At 33.6% G+C, this 22,159-nt stretch overlaps 2 protein-coding genes across 3 annotated transcripts in view; one reads left to right on the forward strand and one right to left on the reverse strand.

The window, feature by feature from the left end:
- Positions 1–279: 279 nt before the first annotated feature.
- enkd1 (enkurin domain containing 1) lies at positions 280–16,007 on the reverse strand. The gene is made up of 8 exons (XM_056464164.1): positions 15,948–16,007; positions 13,551–13,641; positions 13,245–13,472; positions 7,354–7,526; positions 4,509–4,640; positions 4,277–4,419; positions 1,744–1,880; positions 280–792 (listed from the first exon to the last, which is right to left on the reverse strand). The coding sequence occupies exons 2-8, from the start codon at positions 13,633–13,635 to the stop codon at positions 632–634; spliced, it is 1,059 nt and encodes a 352-aa protein (XP_056320139.1). The 5' UTR covers positions 13,636–13,641; positions 15,948–16,007; the 3' UTR covers positions 280–631.
- Positions 16,008–17,993: 1,986 nt separating this feature from the next.
- vdac3 (voltage-dependent anion channel 3) overlaps positions 17,994–22,159 on the forward strand; it is a 28,013-nt gene continuing 23,847 nt past the window's right edge. The window contains exon 1 of one of the 2 annotated variants that reach the window (XM_056464169.1): positions 17,994–18,108. In XM_056464169.1, the coding sequence (XP_056320144.1) occupies positions 18,009–18,108 (100 nt within the window). In that variant the 5' untranslated portion in view covers positions 17,994–18,008. The remainder of the gene's footprint in view (positions 18,109–22,159) is intronic. The other variant, XM_056464170.1, reaches the window with a different exon arrangement.

Genomic DNA, 22,159 nt, shown 5'->3' on the forward strand with positions numbered 1-22,159 from the left:
AAATAATACAATAAAAAGGTAACTGTAATTGTATTTTCAATAGGAAACTGAGTTCTAGTGATGGTTATAATTTTTTAAACTTTAAAATATTACTAAGAGAGAGACAACTGGAGAGCCACATGTGGCTCCCTAGCCAGAGGTTCCCTACCCCTGCTTTAAGCTGTATAGAAGTGTCTTGAAAAATATCTAGTCAAATATTATGTACTGTCATCATGGCAAAGATAAAATAAATCAGTTATTAGAGATGAGTTATTAAACTATTATGATTAGAAATGTGTTGAAGAAATCTGCTCTCTGTTAAACAGAAACTGGGGAAAAAAAATGAACAGGGGGCTAATAATTCTGACTAACTGTATACATAATAAATATAAACAGTACACACACTTAAATTATGTCAAAACACCCGTTTATTTTGGATGCGATTAATCGCGATTCATTTTTGCCCAGCACTACTTTTTACATCATAACTGGAACTTTTAATAATATGATTCACCAAAGCACGCATAAATACAGAATATCATTAGCAAGAAATAAATCAACTAAAGCATCCAGCACTGAAATGCAGGGAACTCAAATCCTGCTAACAGACGAACACATAAATGCAGTAGAAACGGACTGATCTGAGAGCAGTTTAAGAGTCCACTTTCACATAGACTTTGTCCCGTGAGAAGATCTTGATGGCCTCCTCCACCTCAGAGAGACGCTGGTCCAGATCAGCCCGTCTAGAACGAATGCTCAGAGTGTCTGCTTTCACTGGGAGAGACAGTAGTTCACTGACCAGAGACCTGTGAGCTGCACACACACACACACACACACACACACACACACACACACACACACACACACACACACATACACACACAGGTTGGGTTTTCATGTTTTGGGCTCTTTACTGTACATTTCTCTCCCCATACCCAACCCTACCCCTAAACCCAACCCTCACTGAAAACAAGCTTCATTTTTACATTGTCAAAATACTTCGTTCTGTCTAATTTATGAGCTGTTTTCCCCCGTTAGGACCAAAAAGTCGTCTCCACAAGGTCAAAAATTACTGCTATTGCTATACTTGGAAAGATATTTAGTCCTCACATGTGATGAATACCAGGACCACACACAGTCACACAAAAACACTGTCACTTACACGTAAACACACACACACACACACACACACACACACAAAAACACAAGCTTACACAGATACACACTCACTCACATATGCGCGCACACAAAAACACACGCGCACACACTTAAACAAAAACACAAACACACATACAAAACCACACAGTCCCTCGAACATGCACTCGCAGACAAAAATACACACACACACAAACTCAAACACATCTGACAGCCAGATATCCATACATGCACACACACATCAATTCTGTACGATGTATAAGACTTACGAAACATGATGGCATCCTCATAATTCTCAATCTACCTATGTCAGGCGTGCCCAAAGTCATTCCTGGAGGGCCGGTGTCCTGCATATTTTAGTTCCAACCCCAATTAAACACACCTGAACCAGCTAATCAAGCTCTTTATAGGTATACCAAAACATCCAGGAAGGTGTGTTAAGTGAAGTTGGAGCTAAACTATGCAGGACACCGGCCCTCCAGGACCGAGTTTGGACACCCGTGACCTATGTCATACCAGTGCCATTATATAGTGCCAAGTTTGTGTCCTGACATGTCACAGAAACATGCATGGACACTACACACAGACACACACAGTCAAATCACTCACTCTCTTTGAGGGAGTGCAGCGTCTCCTGTCTCTCTCTCTCAGACATCTGCGTGTGTCCTGCAGGAACAGATGGGTCAGGAGTGTTTCTCTTCTTCTCCTCCTCCTCCTTCCTCCACTGCGCCTTCCTCTGCTCAAGACTGACACAAATTTACATCAAATGATGCACTGAACATGTCTCCAGAAACATAAGCTCATTTACTACTCCATAATCAGATGCTCCATTCTGACCATATTTGGATTGCTCATGAATATTAATGAGCTTGTCATATATGCATCACATTTCACAATAAACATGATACATTAACAAAAGATACAATTAAACACCTTATTAAACTACAATTAAACTTACTTGAATAAAATATATAATCTGTAAATCCTACATTTTTGTTGTTGCTGAGTTATGCTTAGTAAACAATCTGCATCTCCAGTTTTCAAAATAAAAGTCCCAAATACATAGTAAGTTAAATATAAACCTAAAATAAACTAAGGGAGGGAAATGATCATTGTTTTCTCACTGGGAAATGTCGTGGCCTATCAAACACAGCTGTGGTGTGAATATTAATGATCCCAGAGCAACATATCTGTATGTGTTTTGGCTAGTGATCTGATGGCGCAGCTGTTCGCCAGGACTGGATGATGCAGAACCCCGCCTACAGTACATGCAAACGACGAGTCATGCAACAGACTGTTATGTCTTCTGATTGGCCTTTTGTCCACCATGGTTTTACAATCTTGGAATTTACATGAGAAAGAGGAAACAATAGTGTTAGAGGCTGACTCTACAGTGCATCCGGAAAGTATTGATAGCGCTTCACTTTTTCCACATTTTTTATGTTCAGCCTTATTCCAAAATGGATTAAATTCATTTATTTCCTCAACATTCTACACACAATCCCCCATAATGACAATGTGAAAAAAGAGTTTTTGAAATTGTTGCAAATTTATTAAAAATAAAAAGCAGAAAAATCACATGTACATCAGTGTTCACAGCCTTTGGTAAGCTGTGAGCTCAGGTCCATTCTGTTTCCACTGATCATTCTTGAGATGTTTCAGCAGCTTCATTGGAGTTCACCTGTGGTCAATTCAGCTGATTGGACATGATTTGAAAAGGCATACACCTGTCTATATAAGGTCCCAGGGTTTACAGTGCATGTCAAAGCACAAACCAAGCGTGAAGACAAAGGAATTGTCTGTAGACCTCCGAGACAGGATTGTGTCGAGGCACAAGGCTGGGGAAGGTTACAGAAAAAAAATCTGCTGCTCTGAAAGTTCCAATAAGCACAGCGGCCTCCATCATCCGTAAGTGGAAGATGTTTGGAACTCCCAGGACTCTTCCTAGAGCTGGCCGGCCATCTAAGCTGAGTGATCGGGGGAGAAGGGCCTTAGTCAGGAGGTGATCAATAACCTGATGGTCACTCTGTCTGAGCTCCAGCGTTCTTCTGTGGAGAGAGGAGAACCTTACAGAAGGACAACCATCTGTGCAGCAATCCACCAATCTGGCCTGTATGGTAGAGTGGCCAGACGAAGCCGCTCCCCGCCTGGAATTTGCCAAAAGGCATCTGAAGGACTCTCAGACCATAAGAAACTAAACTCTCTGGTCTGATGAGACTAAAATTGAACTCTTTGGAGTGAATGCCAGGCGTTACGTTTGGAGAAAACCAGGCAGCGCTCATCATCAGGCTAATACCATCCCTACAGTGAAGCATGGTGGTGGCAGCATCATGCTGTGGGGATGTTTTTCAGCAGCAGGAACTGGAAGACTAGTCAGGATAGAGGGAAAGATGAATGCAGCAATGTACAGAGACATCCTGAATGAAAACCTGCTTCAGAGTGCTCTTGACCTCAGACTGGGGCGACTGTTCATCTTCCAGCAGAACAATGACCCAAAGCACACCGCCAAAATATCAATGGAGTGGCTTCACAACAACTCAGTGAATGTGCTTGAGTGGCCCAGCCAGAGCCCAGACCTAAATCCTATTGAACATCTCTGGAGAGATCTGAAAATGGCTGTACACCATCGCTTCCCATCCATCCTGATGGAGCTTGAGAGGTACTGCGAAGAGGAATGGGCAAAAATTCCCAAAGACAGGTGTGCCAAGCTTGTGGCATCATATTCACAAAGACTTGAGGCTGTAATTGCTGTCAAAAGTGCATCAACAAAGTATTGAGCAAAGGCTGTGCACACTGATGTACATGTGATTTTTCAGCTTTTTATTTTTAATAAATTTGCAACCATTTCAAAAACTCTTTTTTCACATTGTCATTATGGGGGATTGTGTGTAGAATGTTGAGGAAATCAATGAATTTAATCCATTTTGGAATAAGGCTGAACATAAAAAATGTGGAAAAAGTGAAGCGCTATCAATACTTTCCAGATGCACAGTATGGCCGTTTCCATATGCTGATTTCTTATTATTTGACTATGCCTAGGTATACCAAGATTTTCTTTATAGTGCACCTATATATTTGGTAAGCACAGGCTTACTTGCTTATAGTGAAAACCCCTAAATGTGTTTGTGAGTTAGTAACTCACTATGGCGGCACTTTGCCCTTGACGGCGCAGGCTGGTGTTTTGTCCTGCAGGTTCTGTAAGGACTGAGATCTCCTCATGCTGGTCTTTGCCGCAGCTCGAGCATTATGACTCACAAAGTCCACTGTGTGGCCTCTCACATGCATCTGGACACACATCAACACACACACAGACCTCTGTTACGCAACACTGTCTGCAGGAGTGTGAATGAAGTGTGTGTGTGTGTGTTTCTGACCTCAGAGTCTGAGTCTCCAGCAGCAGACGGTCCACTGTCTGAGCGCCGCAGCACCGGTCGACCCCCGGCTCCACACACTGAATGAGCTTTCAAGAAGTTCTGATATTCGGGCTTCTTCACTGGGCTTGTTTCCTATACACACACATGTAAAGCTATCTGTATAAGGTTCATGGACATGATGATGTGCTCTACTGTTTAGAAACACTTCATTCTGTGTGATTAATGAGCCGTTTTCTTCATGGAGACTAAAAGAAATGTCCCCACAAAGTCAAAAACACACACACACACACACACACAAACACACACCCTAACAAACAGTCAATCATACATGCGAACACACACTTATGCAAAAGAACAATCTATCACAAATGTGCATGTACCGCACACACACACACACACACACACACACACACACACACACACACACACACACACACACGCTCACACATAGACACATACAAAAACACTCACACATAAACAAAGAAACATTCCCACACACAGACAAAAACATAGTCAATCATACATTTGCACACACATACGCTCAAACGCATACACACACTCAAACGCACACACTTAAACAAAAGAACACTATTATAGATGTGCCCGCACTGCACACACACATATACAAAAACAAACACACTCACATGTACACACATAAACAAAACACATTCACACTTACACACACACACACACACACACACACACACACACACTTAAACACATACATGCAAAAAAACACACACACATTCAAACACACACACACACACACATAACAAAAACATATGCATAAAGATACACATGAACAAAATACACTCACACATGTACGCATAAACACACTTAAACACATACACACATTACAAAAACACATGCACAAACACACACATAAACAAAACACACAAGAGTACATACACACACTTAAACAAACAAACAAACAAAAAACATTCAAACACATAACAAAAACACATGCACAAACACACACGTATTCAAAAAACACACGTGTGCATACACACTCTTAAACACATACATGCACAAAAAATACACACACACTTAAACACACACATAACAAAAACATGGTATTGCAATACTTCTGGGGACATGTGCACACACACACACACACACACACACACACACAACAAAACACATGCTCAAACACATACGTATACAAAAAAACACACATCTGTGCATACTAAAACACTGGTATTGCTATACTTCTGAGGACATATGCACACACGCACACACATACATGCGCAAACAATACACACACACTTAAACACACACATAACAAAAACATGTTATTGCTGTACTTCTGGGGACATGTGCACGCACACACACCAACAAAACAAACACGCTCAGACACACACACACACACATGTGCACGCACACATAAACAAATACACATTGACACATGCAAGCACACACAAACAAAAAAACACAGTCAATCATACACTTAAACACAAACACACTCAAACACACACACTTAAACAAAGTAACACTATCATGGATGTGACAAGCAAGCTCACATGTACACACACATAAAGAAAAACACACTCAAACATGCATGGACACACATAAAGAAAAACACATTCACACTTAAGCTCTTTACAAAAGAGGGCGGAGCTACACATTCACACTTAAGCTCTTTTCAAAAGAGGGCGGAGCTACACATTCACACTTAAGCTCTTTCAAAAGAAGGCGGAGCTACACATTCACACTTAAGCTCTTTTCAAAAGAGGGCGGAGCTACACATTCACACTTAAGCTCTTTTCAAAAGAGGGCGGAGCTACACATTCACACTTAAGCTCTTTTCAAAAGAGGGCGGAGCTACACATTCACACTTAAGCTCTTTTCAAAAGAGGGCGGAGCTACACATTCACACTTAAGCTCTTTCAAAAGAAGGCGGAGCTACACATTCACACTTAAGCTCTTTTCAAAAGAGGGCGGAGCTACACATTCACACTTAAGCTCTTTTCAAAAGAGGGCGGAGCTACACATTCACACTTAAGCTCTTTTCAAAAGAGGGCGGAGCTACACATTCACACTTAAGCTCTTTTCAAAAGAGGGCGGAGCTACACATTCACACTTAAGCTCTTTTCAAATAAGGGCGGAGCTACACATTCACACTTAAGCTCTTTTCAAAAGAGGGCGGAGCTACACATTCACACTTAAGCTCTTTTCAAAAGAGGGCGGAGCTACACATTCACACTTAAGCTCTTTTCAAAAGAGGGCGGAGCTACACATTCACACTTAAGCTCTTTTCAAAAGAGGGCGGAGCTACACATTCACACTTAAGCTCTTTTCAAATAAGGGCGGAGCTACACATTCACACTTAAGCTCTTTTCAAAAGAGGGCGGAGCTACACATTCACACTTAAGCTCTTTTCAAATAAGGGCGGAGCTACACATTCACACTTAAGCTCTTTTCAAAAGAGGGCAGAGCTACACATTCACACTTAAGCTCTTTTCAAAAGAGGGCGGAGCTACAAATACTTGTGTGTCAGCATAGTGGCAGATTCAAAAACAAGACTGATCTCTTTTCCTAATAAGGGCGAGATGGTCACTAATGGGCGGGGCTTTTTCCCCTCTTATGACACGTACAAAGGCAGAATGTCAATCAAAGTGTTTCTCCAGACTGTTTTTATCAAGTCTGATTATAAACAATAACATTAATACATGTTTACCATTAGAAGCTGGTGATATTCATAGACTGGTGCCACACAACTGTGTTTAAACCCCTTATAGAAGTGATTTATGCATGATAGGTTCCCTTTAAACATCTTTTTCATTATAAAGTCCCTCTCTGATCTATTTAGAAATCCCCGAGGGTAGAAAGGAACTCTACTGTTCACCTGTAACTGGGCCATGACTCTAGAGGGCACGTCTTGATATTTCGGGGAGATCCAGAGTGCTTTGACTGGCACAGGTTTGGCGTGTTCTCTCTGTGCCTCCAGCTCTCGAAAACGCCTCTGGACCTCACGCAGCTTGCGGACATTTTCTTTACCGAAGTCCCGTATGGCAGGTTCTGTCAAACAAGAACATGAAGGAGAGGGGCATAAACTTTTGAGCTTACTGTGTTAGAACATCCGATTCAGTTCCCTATGGGAGAAATGACTAGGTATTATCAATGGCAGAACACTACTTGCACTACAAGCAAGTGTGTGCATGACTTCACATAAAAAGGAGAATATTAAAATCAAGAAGCACATCGAGCGGTTTTTACCATCTAAATATCAATAGAAGTGAATGAGAGCAGAAGTCTCGAGCTTAAAAGGTCCCAATGGCTGTGCTTTTTGTACGTGCGTCAATAATAAGGTCAATATACTACAGCTAAATCTCTAGATATACAATATTGGGATTTTCTTTTCTGTTTTTAAAGATAATTACTTTTATTAATGAAGGACACGTTTGGATGGGTTGCAGCTGGAAGGGCATCCGCTGCGTAAAACATGTGCTGGATAAGTTGCCGGTTCATTCCGCTGTGGTGACCCCGGATTAATAGAGGGACTAAGCCGAAGAGAAAATGAATGAATGAATAATGAAGGACACTTTATATTGATAATATAATTTTTCTGTTTATCAAAGAATCCTGAAAAGATTCATCATGGTTTCCACAAAAATGTAAAGCAACATGTTTTAAAAGGATTTTCTAATTCATTTTGAATTGACTTTAATTTAACTTGTCTTTAATTCAAAGTTCTCCCAAAAATGAAAACTCTGTCATCATTTCCAAACAAGTTTGAGTTTCTTTTTTGTGTTGTACACAAAATAAAATATTTAGAAAAATGCTGGAAAAAACAGACATTGACTCCCATAGTATTTTTTTTTGTTCCTTTTTGTTTTGTGTTCAACATGAGAGAAATTCATAATAAAAGCTTAGAGCCAGTGTGGCTAAATGGTGTGGAAATGTTCAGTTTTGGGTGCACTGTCTGTCCCTAAGAATCAGCATTGATAATAATGAGAAATTACAAAACAGCTCCAATATTATATAATATTTAAAAGTCTGTGATCAATATGTTTTATTTAAAGAACGTAATACTTTATCAATACTTGTTTAAATGTATCATTATTTAAAAAAAAAAAAAATATATATATACAAAAAAAAAATATATATATATATACAAAAAAATATATATATACAAAAAAAATATATATATATATATACAAAAAAAATATATATATACAAAAAAAAATATATATATATATACAAAAAAAATATATATATATACAAAAAAATATATATATACAAAAAAAAATATATATATATACAAAAAAAAAATATATATATATATATACAAAAAAAATATATATATACAAAAAAATATATATATACAAAAAAATATATATATATATACAAAAAAAAAATATATATACAAAAAAAAAAAAATATATATATATACAAAAAAATATATATATACAAAAAAAATATATATATATATATACAAAAAAAATATATATATACAAAAAATATATATATACAAAAAAATATATATATATATACAAAAAAAAAATATATATACAAAAAAAAAAAAAATATATATACAAAAAAATATATATATAAAAAAAAAATATATATATATATATACAAAAAAATATATATATACAAAAAAATATATATATATATACAAAAAAAATAAATATATATACAAAAAAATATATATATATATATACAAAGAAAATATATATATACAAAAAAAATAAATATATATACAAAAAAAAAATATATATATATACAAAGAAAATATATATATACAAAAAAAAAAAAATATATATATATATATACAAAATATATATATATATATATACAAAAAATATATATATAAAAAAAAATATATATATATATACAAAGAAAATATATATATACCAAAAAAAATATACATATACAAAAAATATATATATACAAAAAATATATATTTATACATACAAAAAAATATATATATATATACAAAAATATATATATATATATACAAATATATATATATATATATATATATATATATATATATATATATATATATATATATATATATATATATATATATATATATACAAAGAAAATATATATATACAAAAAATATATATATATACAAAAAATATATATACAAAAAAATATATATATACAAAATATATATATATATATATACATACAAAAAAAATATATATATATACAAAAAAAATATATATATATATACAAAAAAATATATATACAAAATATATATATATATATATATATATATATATATATATATATATATATATATATATACATACAAAAAATATATATATATATATATACAAAAAAAAAATAAAATATATATATATATATATATATATATATATATATATATATATATATATATATATATATATATATATATATATATATATATATATACAGGATAATTCAAAAAGAATACCACAACTTTGAAAATGGAGAACTCTGCAAAGAAGAAAAGGAGAGCTAAGCTCTTTCTGTCATTGATTTAAGGAAGCTCTGAAGTTTCACATTGAAGATCTAAAAGAAGGAATAACTGCAGCAATCCAAACTGTTACACTTGAGATGTTACAGAGAGTGTGGAACAAGTTTGAGTATCGAGTTGATGTCACTTGAGTGTCATATTGAATATCTATGAACTTGTTTTCTACTGAGTTGTTGTTACTCAATTTTGGGTTATAACAGTTGGGTTATAAAATGTAATTTCAATTGAATTGAAAAAATTAACCCAAGAGTTGGGTTTGTCCATATTTGACCCAACGTTGGGTTACAACCCAGCATTTATTTTATTATATCATCAAAAAATCCTTAAATATTTTGAACATAGATCATATCAATCAACAACTCAGCATATTAGAATCATCACTGAAGGATCGGTGACACCAAAGATGCTAACAACATGCTAATTCATGCTAGAATCATGCTAGTTACATGCTAATTCATGCTAGAATCATGCTAGTTACATGCTAATTCATACTAGAATCATGCTTGTAACATGCTAATTCATGCTAGAATCATGCTAACAACATGCTAATTTATGTTAGAATCATGCTAGTTACATGATAATTCGTGCTAGAATAATGCTAACAACATGCTAATTCAGGCTAGAATCATGCTAGTTACATGCTAATTCATGCTAGAATCATGCTAACAACATGCTAATTCATGCTAGAATCATCCTAACAACATGCTAATTCATGCTAGAATCATGCTAACAACATGCTAATTCATGCTAGAATCATGCTAACAACATGCTAATTCATGCTATAATCATGCTAACAACATGCTAATTCATGCTAGAATAATTCTAACAACATGCTAATTCATGCGAGAATCATGCTAGTTACATGCTAATTTATGCTAGAATCATGCTAGTAACATGCGAATTCATGCTAGAATCATGCTAACAACATGCTAATTCATGCTAGATTCATGCTAGTTACATGCTAATTCATGCTAGAATAATGCTAACAACATGCTAATTCATGCTAGAATCATGCTAGTTACATGCTAATTCATGCTAGAATCATGCTAACAACATGCTAATTCATGCTAGAATCATGCTAGTTACATGCTAATTTATGCTAGAATCATGCTAGTAACATGCTAATTCATGCTAGAATCATGCTAGTTATATGCTAATTCATGCTAGAATCATGCTAACAACATGCTAATTCATGCTAGAATCATGCTAACAACATGCTAATTCATGCTAGAATCATGCTAGTTATATGCTAATTCATGCTAGAATCATGCTAACAACATGCTAATTCATGCTAGAATTATGCTAGTTACATGCTAGTTCATGCTAGAATCATGCTAGTTACATGCTAATTCATGCTAGAATCATGCTAACAACATGCTAATTCATGCTAGAATAATTCTAACAACATGCTAATTCATGCTAGAATCATGCTAGTTACATGCTAATTTATGCTAGAATCATGCTAGTAACATGCGAATTCATGCTAGAATCATGCTAACAACATGCTAATTCATGCTAGATTCATGCTAGTTACATGCTAATTCATGCTAGAATAATGCTAACAACATGCTAATTCATGCTAGAATCATGCTAGTTACATGCTAATTCATGCTAAAATCATGCTAACAACATGCTAATTCATGCTAGAATCATGCTAGTTACATGCTAATTTATGCTAGAATCATGCTAGTAACATGCAAATTCATGCTAGAATCATGCTAAAAACATGCTAGAATCATGCTAGTTACATGCAAATTCATGCTAGAATCATGCTAACAACATGCTAATTCATGCTAGAATCATGCTAGTTATATGCTAATTCATGCTAGAATCATGCTAACAACATGCTAATTCATGCTAGAATCATGCTAGTTACATGATAGTTCATGCTAGAATCATGCTAGTTACATGCTAATTCATGCTAGAATCATGCTAAAAACATGCAAATTCATGCTATAATCATCCTAACAACATGCTAATTCATGCTAGAATCATGCTAGTTACATGCTAATTCATGCTAGATTCATGGTAGTAACATGCGAATTCATGCTAGAATCATGCTAACAACATGATAATTTATGTTAGAATCATGCTAGTTACATGCTAATTCATGCTAGAATTATGCTAGTAACATGCTAACACCCTAGCAACCACCTAGCAACACCTTAGCAACCACCTAGCAACACCTCAGCAAGCACTCAGAACACCCTAGCAACAGCCTACCAAGAAACATGCTAATCTATACTGGAAACATGCTAACATATATGTACTTATCTATGCCGACTGTTTCAAACTTCATAAAAACTGCTTCAATTATTTACACCCAAAAACGACTTCAAACTTTTAGACTCGGCTTTTCAAGCCACCATAAAGTTTGTCCTCAAACTTTAATATCTAGTTTTATTATATCATCAAAGAATCCATAAATGTTTTGAACATAGATAACATCAATCAACAACTCAGCTTATTAGAATCATTACTGAAGGATCGGTGACACCAAAGATGCTCAAAATTCAGCTTTTGAATCACAGAAATAAATGACATTTTATAATATATTCATATGGGACACATTTATGTAGATTGTAATGTAATGTAGATCAACACAGCCTTAGTGAGAAGATTTCAAATGCATCTTTCCAGATTCAGAATGGGCTATATACACAGCTAGTGTTTTTCAGCCAACAATAAACTTGAGTTGAAAGGTTTTTGCTACTATTTTCAATTTCACAAGGTTGTTTTTACAGCATCGATGTTGTAATGTAATTAAAATACAATCAGTTAAATAGACTTCAGCATTCATTTACTTGTTCAAGCGTAAAGCGAGAAGAAAGACGTCAAAGAATCATCATCAGTAGCAGCAGGCTAGCACAGAAACTCCATTGAAAATACTAAAGACGCGAGTCGGAAAAATGGAATTTAATGCAGAGCCTCTTGTCTGGTCTGAGACCCTTTTTATATCGTATATCAATCAGAAAGTGAAGATCATCTATTTTTAAAAAAATAGGCTCTTAAAATTGCCGCGACAGTATGCACATAGCCCAGGGATGGACAAACTCGATCCTGGAGGGCTGGTGTCCCTGCATAGTTTTGCACCAACCCTAATCAAACACACCTGCTTGTAGCTTTCTAGTGATCTTGAAGACACTAATTAGGGTGTTCAGGTGTGTTTGATTAGTGTTGGAGCAAAACTCTGCAGGGACACCAACCCTCGAGGATCGAGTTTGCCCATGCCTGACATAGCCCATTAGGTGCTGTGCTCTTACTAGGTTTGGCTGGACTGGGGCTCAGTGCCACTCCGTCTAGTCTCAGCAGGTTTCCCACAACCCCCCTCTGTCCTCTCTCCAGGATGTGGGCAGCGTTGGCACCGATTCGTGGGCGAGGGCTGGAGCGGGCGCTGTAACATCCAGGATGAAGAGCGGGATCCGGTGCTAACGGACCCTTCAGAAGAGGAGACGAGCCGTTGGGAGCGTTTCCCTCCAGCCGACCACGAGCTTCATCAACACAATTATTGTTTATAGATTAATCAACATGCACAGAAAACAAGACGAGCTCCACAGACTGAGGCTTACCAGAGGACGGGCGTCTGTAATATTCAGGAAACAATGTGGGGTCTGGAGGAATGGGGCCAGTAATGGCTGACGGGCCCTCACACATGCTGGACTGATGCCACAGGGGATTTTATGACAACATGGTTAAAAATACATACGTGTATGGAGGAAATTTAGCACGAATCTTGAATGAAAGGTGGTCTGGAATTACATTTATATAATATCTTGACTTATTTCTGTTTTATTATTTCTTTAGACCATTTCAATGTGGTGATGTCACTGATGGCCCTTAAACATTTCCTGCTTGTTGTCAAACAATTTTAATAATGGTAACAAGAGGCAATTGAATCATATTCTAACGTTAAAACAGCTGTCATAACATTATTTATCAATATGTGGACCTTTCAGGATTCTCGGAAGCTATGGAAATTAAAAATATAAAACAGGAAATACGTTGGGACCATTGTTATTGTTTCATCCCTCAAAATGGTCTATTATATTTCTCAAACATGAATATAACTAAATTGAACTGTCGGGCGTCACAGTAGCGCAGTGGGTAGCAGAATCGCCTCACAGCAAGAAGGTCCCTGGTTCGAGCCCCGGCTGGGTCAGTTGACATTTCTGTGTGGAGTTTGCATGTTCTCCCCGTGTTGGCGTGGGTTTCCTCCGGGTGCTCCGATTTCCCCCACAAGTCCAAAAACTTGGTACAGGTGAATTGGGTAAGCTAAAAATGTCTGTAGTGTATGTGTGTGTGGATGTTTCCCAGTGATGGGTTGCAGCTGGAAAGGCATCCGCTGCGTAAAACATATGCTGGATAAGTTGGCGGTTCATTCCGCTGTGGCGACTCCTGATATATAAAGGGACTAAGCCGAAAAGAAAATGAATGAATGAAGTTGAATTGTTTTTAATGTATTCTGTTAAAATAATTGTTAAAATAATTATTACTTTTATGTTTTTATTATTTAATTATATTTAAAGATCTAATATTTTATAGTCAAATCAGAATGTTCTTAATATTTAGTTAAAATAAACATATTCTGTTAAAATAATTCCTATTTTAATGGTTAAAATAATTTATATTTTTCTATATTATTATAGTTATATTTTATTTAATTATATTTAAAGATGTAATATTTTATAGTCAAATCAGAATGTTGTTAATATTCAGAGTTATAATACACGTTTTCTGTAAAATAATTGCCATTTTAAATGTTAAAATAATAATTATGTTTCTATATTGTTATAGGTATTTTTTTATTAATTATATTCGAAGATGTAATAATTAATAGTCAAATCAGAATGTTCCTAATATTCAGAGATACAATGCAATTTAATATACACAGTTTTATATAATTAATTTTTTTAAAATTTCATATCTTTCTAATACATTTCTAATTATTCATTCATTCATTCATTCATTTTCTTTTCGGCTTAGTCCCTTTATTAATCAGGGGTCGCCACAGTAAAATGAACTGCAAACTTATCCAGCACTTGTTTTACGCAGCGGATGCCCTTCCAGCTGCAACCCAGTACTGGGAAACATCCATACACACACATACACTAAGGAAAATTTAGTTTACCCAATTCCCCTATGGCGCATGTGTTTGGACTTGTGGGGGAAACCGGAGCACCTGGAGGAAACCCACGCCACCACGAGGAGAACATGCAAACTCCACACAGAAATGCCAACTGGCCCAGCCGTGGCTCGAACCAGTGACCTTCTTGCTGTGAGGTGATCGTACTAGCCACTGCGCCACCATGATGCTATTATATATATTTAAAGTTTATTATTTTAAAAGTAATTTTTGCTCCTAATATTCTGTTAAAATAATTCAAATTATAAAGGTTAAAATAAGTATTAATTTTCTTAATTATTATAGTTTTTTAATTTAATATTTTTTTTAACTAAATTCTAATATCTTGAAAGTTACATTTATATAATTATTTAATTTCTAATTATATGTATGAAATTCTATTAATACTAAGAGTTAATGTAGCTAAATAAAATTACAACTGAATATATTTAATATGTTTAATTTATATAAATAATATTTACATTAATAAGTACATCTGTTTCTTTTATATATTATATTATGTATTTATATATTAATTATTTTATATTCAGACCAGAACGCTCTTAATATTGATGTGATTAGCAGGTCAACAGGTGATTATCATAACAGAATAAACATTCATTCATTTATATCAGATACTAGCAAGCTAGAGTAATGAGTATTATAATGTACATGATACAGTTTACCGCAGGCTGTTGTTCTGCACGAACTCTAACGTTACCGTTAATAAACACCTGCTGATTCACACAGTACTCGATTCAGAATGATCAATCGCCATATTTAATCTGTGTGAGAACATAAACTCTAACACATATAATGAGAATAAGTACGTGAAAAAACTTACGTTCAATAAAAGCCTCGGTTTACTGATAATCGAGCGAACAGTGCGAGATACTTGCTCTATTCTTCGGTTACACGCAGACTGATGACGCACCAACAACAAGCGCAAAACTTCACCATGGCAACGTCTTAAAGGGGCAGCAGAGCTTTTATCGTATCAGTCCTTTGAGAAGCATGTTGTGTAACTCTATCTATCTATCTATCTATCTATCTATCTATCTATCTATCTATCTATCTATCTATCTATCTATCTATCTATCTATCTATCTATCCATCTATCTATCCATCTATCTATTTATCTATCTATCTATCTATCATTCTATCTATCTATCTATCTATCTATCTATCTATCTATCTAATATAATATAATGTAATATAACATATTATAATATAATATAATGTAATATAACATATTATAATATAATATAATATAATATAATATAATATAATATAATATAATATAATATAATATAATATAATATAATATAATATAATATATGGTGTAATATAATATAATATAATATAATATAATATAATATAACATATTATAATATAATATAATATAATATAATATAATATAATATAATATAATATAATATAATATAATATATGGTATAATATAATATATAATATAATATAATATAATATAACATAATATAATATAATGTAATATAATAAAATATAATATAATATAATATATGGTATAATATAATATAATAATATAATATAAAATAATAATATAATATAATATAACATAACATAACATAACATAACATAACATAACATAACATAACATAACATAACATAATAATATAATATAATATAATATAATATAATATAATATAATAATATAACATAATATAATATAACATAACATAATAATATAATATAACATAACATAACATAACATAACATAACATAATAATATAATATAATATAATATAATATAATATAATAATATAACATAATATAATATAACATAACATAATAATATAATATAATATAACATAACATAACATAACATAATAATATAATATAATATAATATAATATAATATAATATAATATAATATAATATAATATAACATAATATAATATAACATAACATAATAATATAATATATTATAATATAATATAATAATATAATATAATATAACATAACATAATAATATAATATAATATAATATAATATAATATAATATAATACATAACTTTACAGCGTAAATGTAAAATTAATAGGCTATAATTAACATGCAATATATTCCAACATTTTTTAGGTCAGAACTAGCTAAACAATGAGATGTTTTCACAGACAATCAAGAGTTGCGAAATAAATTTAAACATTATATACATTGATTTACGTAATCTAGGAGTAAAGAGCATATTTAAAATTAATATAATTGACAAGCAATGTATTTTAACATGTTTGACATCAGTTTGCAGAATATTCAACTAAACAAACGTAAGTTTTCACAAACAAATAAGAGTTGCGAAATAAAGTTGAACATTATATATAATGATTTATGCAACCCAGGAGTAAAGAGGATACCTAAAATTTATATAATTAACATGCAATATATTATAACATTTTTGGGGTCAGTTTTTCATCAAAAAAATAACAAAACAATGATATGTTTTCACAGATAAATAAGAGTTGTGAATTAAAGTTATACATTATAGGCTATACACTGATTTACATAGGAAAAAAGAAGATACCTAAAATTAATATAACTAACATGCGACATATAACATTTTTGAAGTCAGTTTGCAGAACAATTAACTAAACAGTGCTATGCTTTCACAGAGAAACAAGAGTTGCGAAATAAAGGTGAACATTATATACACTGATTTAAGTAACCTTGGAGTAAAGAGGATACCTAAAATTAATACAATTATTAACAAACAATACATTCTAAAATTTTTGAGGTCAGTGTGCAGAATAATTAGCTAAACAATAAACGAGAAGCTTTTACAGACAAACAAGAGTTACGAAATAAAGTTAAACATTATAGGCTATACATTGATTTACGTAACCTATGAGCGGAGGAAAACGCAGCAGATTGCGCATGCGCGGTTCATGCGCCTCCGCTGCGTTCTCCTTCAGTGTGCCCTCTCGCGCTGTACAGTCCAGAAAACCCGTCAGGAACATCCACACGGCAAAACACGGTAAGAGTTTACAGATTTATCCTCCTGCACCGACACACATGCTCCATAAAAACACTTATATTCAATCACACCTTTGCGTTTTGCGAAGGAATAACGAGTTCTGATGTTATTTCGGACACACATGCACACACACTGGAGCTGTGTTAGTTCTTCAGACAGTTCGGGTTCAAGGCCTAACGACAGCCGTCATGACACAATAATACTGATTATTATCACACCACATGAGCACTTATGTACATTATATTCCTAAAAACACACATTTAAATCCTCCTGGTAAATAATTACACGACTAATCAATCAGTGGTGAAACACACAACACTCAGTGTTTCATCAAGGACACTGATTGTGCTAAACCATAATATTACTCGTATAACTTCTATTTTGATTTGTAGACTTTAATTATGTGTCTCCTAAGTTGTTTTTACAGTAGCTGAGGATTATTTTGACGTCTAGAATTAAAACTTCACATCGCTGAAGCCACATTGATCAGCGCTTTACTGTAACGGTGTTTCTCTGAGGTGATCTTTAACGTTAAATTATAACGGACTGTATTCCTCCGCGCTTCCTATGACGTAACAGTCGGAAATAAACCAATACATCCAGATAACTGCTAATTGATAGTGATAATTGATCTTAAAGGTATAAAGCTGCTCCCGTTATTCGTGATCTGGGCGTTGTGCGTCGCGTCACGTCAGTCATGCGCGGTGCTTGTGCAGCTTTCAGCGACTTTCTCCTTTTTGTGTGTGGTTTGGGATGGCAGCTGTTACCCAAATTATACTAAAAGCATGGTAAAATCCGCTATAGACAGACTCAGGTTTTAGGTATGTGTAAAATATTTGATGTTTACCATGTTCGGCATGCACAATGACGTCTGCTATTGTTCTCAGCCATTGTCATTGGTCACCCAGGTTATGAACAAGTGTTTTGGTTACTTTAGAGTGTATTGTTAAATTATATATTGATCAATTATTATATTAACTTATGTCAAATGCTATATTTTAATATTATAGAAACATATATAACTATAGTGGGTTAAAATGTACATTAGGACTGCAATATTCACTGAATCATTAGTTAATGTTTATTTGTTTGTTTATTATTATTTTATTTTTTGAGAAAGAGACAACAAAACAAGCTCAAGCACAAGTGAATGCGAACAAAACATGGTTTAAAGCTAGCCAGCTGAAAATAGAGCATTTATGTTATAAATAGTCACAGTAATATCTTATTGTATGAGCAGCAGGTTATATATATCTATCTAATAGTGTCGAATATATATTCATGTGTGTGTTGATTGGTTTGTGACGCAAACAATTATAGGGAAGATGATATTATAACAGTTATTTGCACTTTTCTGCTTCATCAATAATTAATTTACTAATAAATGGCACCATCTGGTGGGTCCTTGCAGCTAAACACCCGGCAGCTCGTTTAAACAATGTGCATTCAGTAAAGAATGATCATAGTTAAATACATTATTTATTGTATTGCTTGCATAATTACTTTTTACAGCCGCTCAATTTCATGTAAGCAGTTTAATATTTTATTTTCTGTTATATATTATTTTCTATTATTATTTGTATTATATTAAGGACAATTCACATTTTTGTAACATTGTAATTGTATGTGATCGTGGCCAAAAGCAGATATTAAACAATAAAGTAAAAAGAAATTGTTCTGGAAATTGGTTTTAGAATAATATTATAATAAAAAATAGACAGATGGATGGATAGATTGAAAGATATCTATCTATCTATCCATCCATCCATCCATCCATCCATCCATCCATCCATCCATCCATCCATCCATCCATCCATCCATCCATCCATCCATCCATCCATCCATCCATCCATCCATCCATCCATCCATCCATCTATCTATCTATCTATCTATCTATCTTAGTTTCTATCTATCTATCTATCTATCTATCTATCTATCTATCTATCTATCTATCTATCTATCTATCTATCTATCTATCTATCTATCTATATTCGTATTATTCTATCCATCCGTCCATCTATCTATCTATCTATCTATCTATCTATCTATCTATCTATCTATCTATCTATCTATCTATCTATCTATCTATCTATCTATCTATCTATCTATCTATCTATCTATCTATCCATCTATCTTAGTTCGTATTATTCTATCTATCTATCTATCTATCTATCTATCTATCTATCTATCTATCTATCTATCTATCTATCTATCTATCTATCTATCTATCTATCTATCTATCTATCTATCTATCTATCTATCTATCTATCTATCTATCTATCTATCTATCCATCTATCTTAGTTCGTATTATTCTATCTATCTATCTATCTATCTATCTATCTATCTATCTATCTATCTATCTATCTATCTATCTATCTATCTATCTATCTATCTATCTATCTATCTATCTATCTATCTATCTATCTATCTATCTATCTATCTATCTATCTATCTATCTATCTATCCATCTATTTTAGTATAATATCTATCATAGTGCGTATATATATTTGTACAATGTAATTAGATTAAATGTTTTAACAGTAATATTTGCAATCATACCACATTCCTGACCAGACTTGTACAACTAATATTTTGTTCTACATTAAATACAACCTAAATGCACACTATGGTTCTTTTATATAGATATTAGGATCTTAACATGTTTTCATACTCAATATTTGTCTTAGTTAGTCTCTTGCAGTAGATTGTCACTGAGACTGTGTTTCCCACAAGCTGCACTCAGTCTAATGGTTTTTGAGTTTGAGGATGTTCACTGAAGAGCTCTGATTTATTCTTGATTGATGAGTATCTGGCACTGGACAGACCGTGAGAACTGTGCATCAATAAATAGCAAGTGGCTTTTAAACTTGCACTAATTGTTTGTCTTTTTCTTGGCAAATACAGCAGTGGTCTGATCAGCATAGATACAAAAGTCTGATAACAGAGGCTAATCGCATGATCTGAACATGACGACCAGCATGAGATATATATTTATTTAAAATAACAATATGATTTGTGTTCTTATGCATACTAATGCAGTGAAATGATTAATATTAATTAATCGCATCCAAAAAAAGATTACCTACATAACAAATTAGCTTATAAAAATAAATAAATTCTCATGCATGCAAATTTAATAAAAACACATGCATGTATGTTTAAATGTTTTTTATTTATTTATTATGCAGTGTTTTTATATAAAATACATTTAATACAAATTATACATATAAATACGAATGCGCACACTATTTCAAATATTAAATGTACATTTAATTACAGACTATATGGAAGAACATGTATGTACATGCACGCTGTTAGAGTGTTGAGTGTTTAAGAAAATATGTCCCATTTCGTCTCTCTTCACATGGAGCCGCAGTGTAAGTTGGATCTATATTTAGCTTGCGTGTCTATGGCTCTGGGGGCAGGGGACACATTCACTAAAGATGCTGCTTCAGCATACCGTCCATCACCTGTGATCTGCACAATTCACAAGGGTAGATGTTACCAGGATGGTTTTTAGGGGTTTGACCCCCCCCCCCCCCCCTCCCCCAATGGACTTTAGAAGAAAATGTTGGGGCTGTCTGCTGTTTATACAGCAAAAAATAGCACTGACCTGTATCTAAAATAATAATATATTTTAATATAATAACGTTTCCTACCATTGTGAAAACATCATTGCAGGAGAACAGTAGGCAGATCTAGCCTGTGTTCAGAAGACACTTGTTTGTAGCTGCACATAGCCTAAAAGTAATGTCATGGTGTGGACACCTTTTATTGCAGATGAAGGTTAAACAGTAAGTGTGATCTTTCATGATCAGTTTATCATCCAAAAGTGCAAACTTGTCAGTTTTATATTAAAATAGGTCTTTGAGGCTGTTTACAGGACAACGATGTAGTCAAAAATAGTTTTTCCATTGCATTTTAAAAATGTTTTACATTTCCATGACAACGTTTTCAAAACAATCTACATTTACAGATCTGCAAAAACAGCCAAAATCGCCATATTATGAATATTGAACATTATCGCGATAATTTTATATGCAACATCCA

The sequence above is a fragment of the Danio aesculapii genome, chromosome 8 (assembly GCF_903798145.1).
Source record: "Danio aesculapii chromosome 8, fDanAes4.1, whole genome shotgun sequence".
In the NCBI taxonomy this organism is placed as follows: domain Eukaryota; kingdom Metazoa; phylum Chordata; class Actinopteri; order Cypriniformes; family Danionidae; genus Danio; species Danio aesculapii.